General features: G+C 37.1%; 1 protein-coding gene across 1 annotated transcript; it reads left to right on the top strand.

Moving 5' to 3' along the window:
• LOC109230376 (probable DNA-directed RNA polymerase) lies at positions 421-2160 on the top strand. Its single transcript, XM_019395882.1, has one exon. It carries the CDS (start codon positions 421-423, stop codon positions 2158-2160), a length of 1740 nt encoding a protein of 579 aa, XP_019251427.1.

A 2472-nucleotide genomic window follows, 5' to 3' on the forward strand; every position in this document is an offset into this window, starting at 1 on the left:
AGAGGAGGGTGGTAAAACAGAGAAGGGTGCTAAGCGTAAGTATTACAAACAAAAACCAATATATGTAATTTGCAATTTTGATTTAAGCATTCTCCCGACCCAGTTAAGTCTACCTATGGTATACCCTCCTAAGGAGTGGGGTGTTGTAGAACGACTTAAAGTGAGGGGGGAGGCGTCTAAATCACTATCTGATATTACTGAGGGTTATTTAAGCGAACCTAACGGGGATTTATATTTATATAATCGGTATAATCTATTAACATCCCGTGATAAGAATAACTTTAATATTTTATTGGGTGAAAACTACCAGGAAATGTGTGACACCATGAATACCTTACAGAAAGAGGCTTTTGAGATAAATGTAGGTGTGTTAGATTTCATTAGAACAAATATGATATATTAGTGGATATAGATCTACTGATGTCGAAGTTTCTAGCCAACTTAAATGTAGCCGAGGGATGCAAGCTATTGAGAGAGTGTTATCTAGATGCAGCAAAGGGGCTTGGTAAGCTCAAACCTAACCTCTATCCTGCACTTCTAAAAGAGTTCTTGAGTGATATCCAGCGAGCCTGTTATGAAAGGTTTATACTCGATATAGCGTCAACTTACGAGGGGTATGAATTTTATCTGCCAGCATTCGTCAACTTCCGCGGTAGGATTTATCGCGCGGGGGCATTACATTTCCACGAGCGAGATTTAGCAAGGTCTTTGATAGTGTTCTCTAAGCGTATAGTTTATGATGCTAAGATGGCAAATCCTTCTCATAGTACAGAATACGATGAGAAGGTTAAGACAATGTTATATGCGTCAGCCTCATTTCATTATCAAAAGTTTGATACTTACTCCGCGGCAGAGAGATGGTATCATGAGCAGAGGTTTGAGTCAATTGGTAGAATCATTGAGTATGCACCTACCGCTAGAGATCCCTTTCAGTTCCTAAGCAAGGCTCTAATTATCCAAAGGTTGGATAGTAGGGTATCAGAGTGGCAACTTCATATCACACAAGACGCATCTGCAAGCGCTTATCAGATAATTAGTTACTTTTTGTTAGATTTTGAAATAGCTAATTGTACGAATCTTATTCCAACTAAAGGTGATAAGGAGCCGCCTCAAAAGAAAATAGGTATTAATGACGTTTACGACTTCTTTGTATCGGAGATTAAAAAGTCCTTGATTGAGGAATGTAAAACTTTCGAGGATCCTCGCCTGATTAGGACTCACGTATGTGAGGAGCTTGATAGAAAAATTGTTAAATCTCTCCTAATGTCGTTGATCTATGGAAAGACAGCATACTCCATGGCGGACGATCTCTATCAACATTACTCCTCCATTTACTTAAAGAAAACAGAATGCTTGAAGCTTTCTAGTCATATCGAGAAGTTCTTTAAGTCGAGGTTTCCTCATATTGTAAACCTAATGACTTTAATCCGCTCTGTAGGATGGTTAGCATCAGCTATGGGTAGACCGGTCTACTATTCAACACCAGTTTTTACTACAGTTCAGGACTATATGAAATCGGAAGCTATCAAAATATGGATATATGATCGTCCCAGCAAGAAAAGACGGCAGGTAACACTTAGAATTCCCACTAACCTTCGTGATCTAAAAAAGACTACTTCCGCCATTTTTGCGAACTTCATCCATCAGAAGGATGCTAATATAGCTTTTTATATGATCAGAAATGCTAAATTAAGGGGTATACCAATATATACTGTACACGATAATTTCATAACAACTCCAGATTTCGCTCCACTTATGGGTGGATTTTACATAGATGTACTCGAAAAAGGACCCCATCCAATGGAGTTTATTAACACATTTATTATGCAGAATCTCGCTGGGGATAAATATTATGACCATGCGCGAGTAGAGTTATGCAAATGGGAATTAATTCATGTTGATGAGATGTACATACTACTAGGAGAGATTGATCTGCCGGAATTATACAAAAAAAGGAGAAAATTTTGGGATAGTAGGTTACAAGTTCTCGTAGACTCTTACTATAGTTATATTCAATCTATACGATACTTAGATTATAGAGACAAAGATAAATGTATAAGGGATTGCGAGGATTCAGGCTATTTTATTAGATTAGAAAGGTTCAAGAAACAATTAGGTAAATGGAAAGATTACATCCATACTTATTGTATACACCTATGAAAGTATTTTTATGTAAAACAACGACAAGATCTAAGATTTGAGGGAAAACATCTTATACAACATATGTAGATAATTACCATTTATATGATTATATCGAGAGAACTTATTGTTTAGCTCCTCATCCAGGGCTGAGAATAGCTCACGCGGTTCAGATAGAGGATTCATTAATTTGTCTTAACTGTGAGGAAATAGTATCAATAATTATGTACCTACTAATCAAGTACGCGTACCCTATAGAATCGGAATATGGGAAATTCACTATTCATTATACCATTAAAACTTCCAGGGGTCAATAGCACCTTTTGCTATAGG

Source organism: Nicotiana attenuata, chromosome 7 (assembly GCF_001879085.1).
Source record: "Nicotiana attenuata strain UT chromosome 7, NIATTr2, whole genome shotgun sequence".
Lineage (NCBI taxonomy): Eukaryota > Viridiplantae > Streptophyta > Magnoliopsida > Solanales > Solanaceae > Nicotiana > Nicotiana attenuata.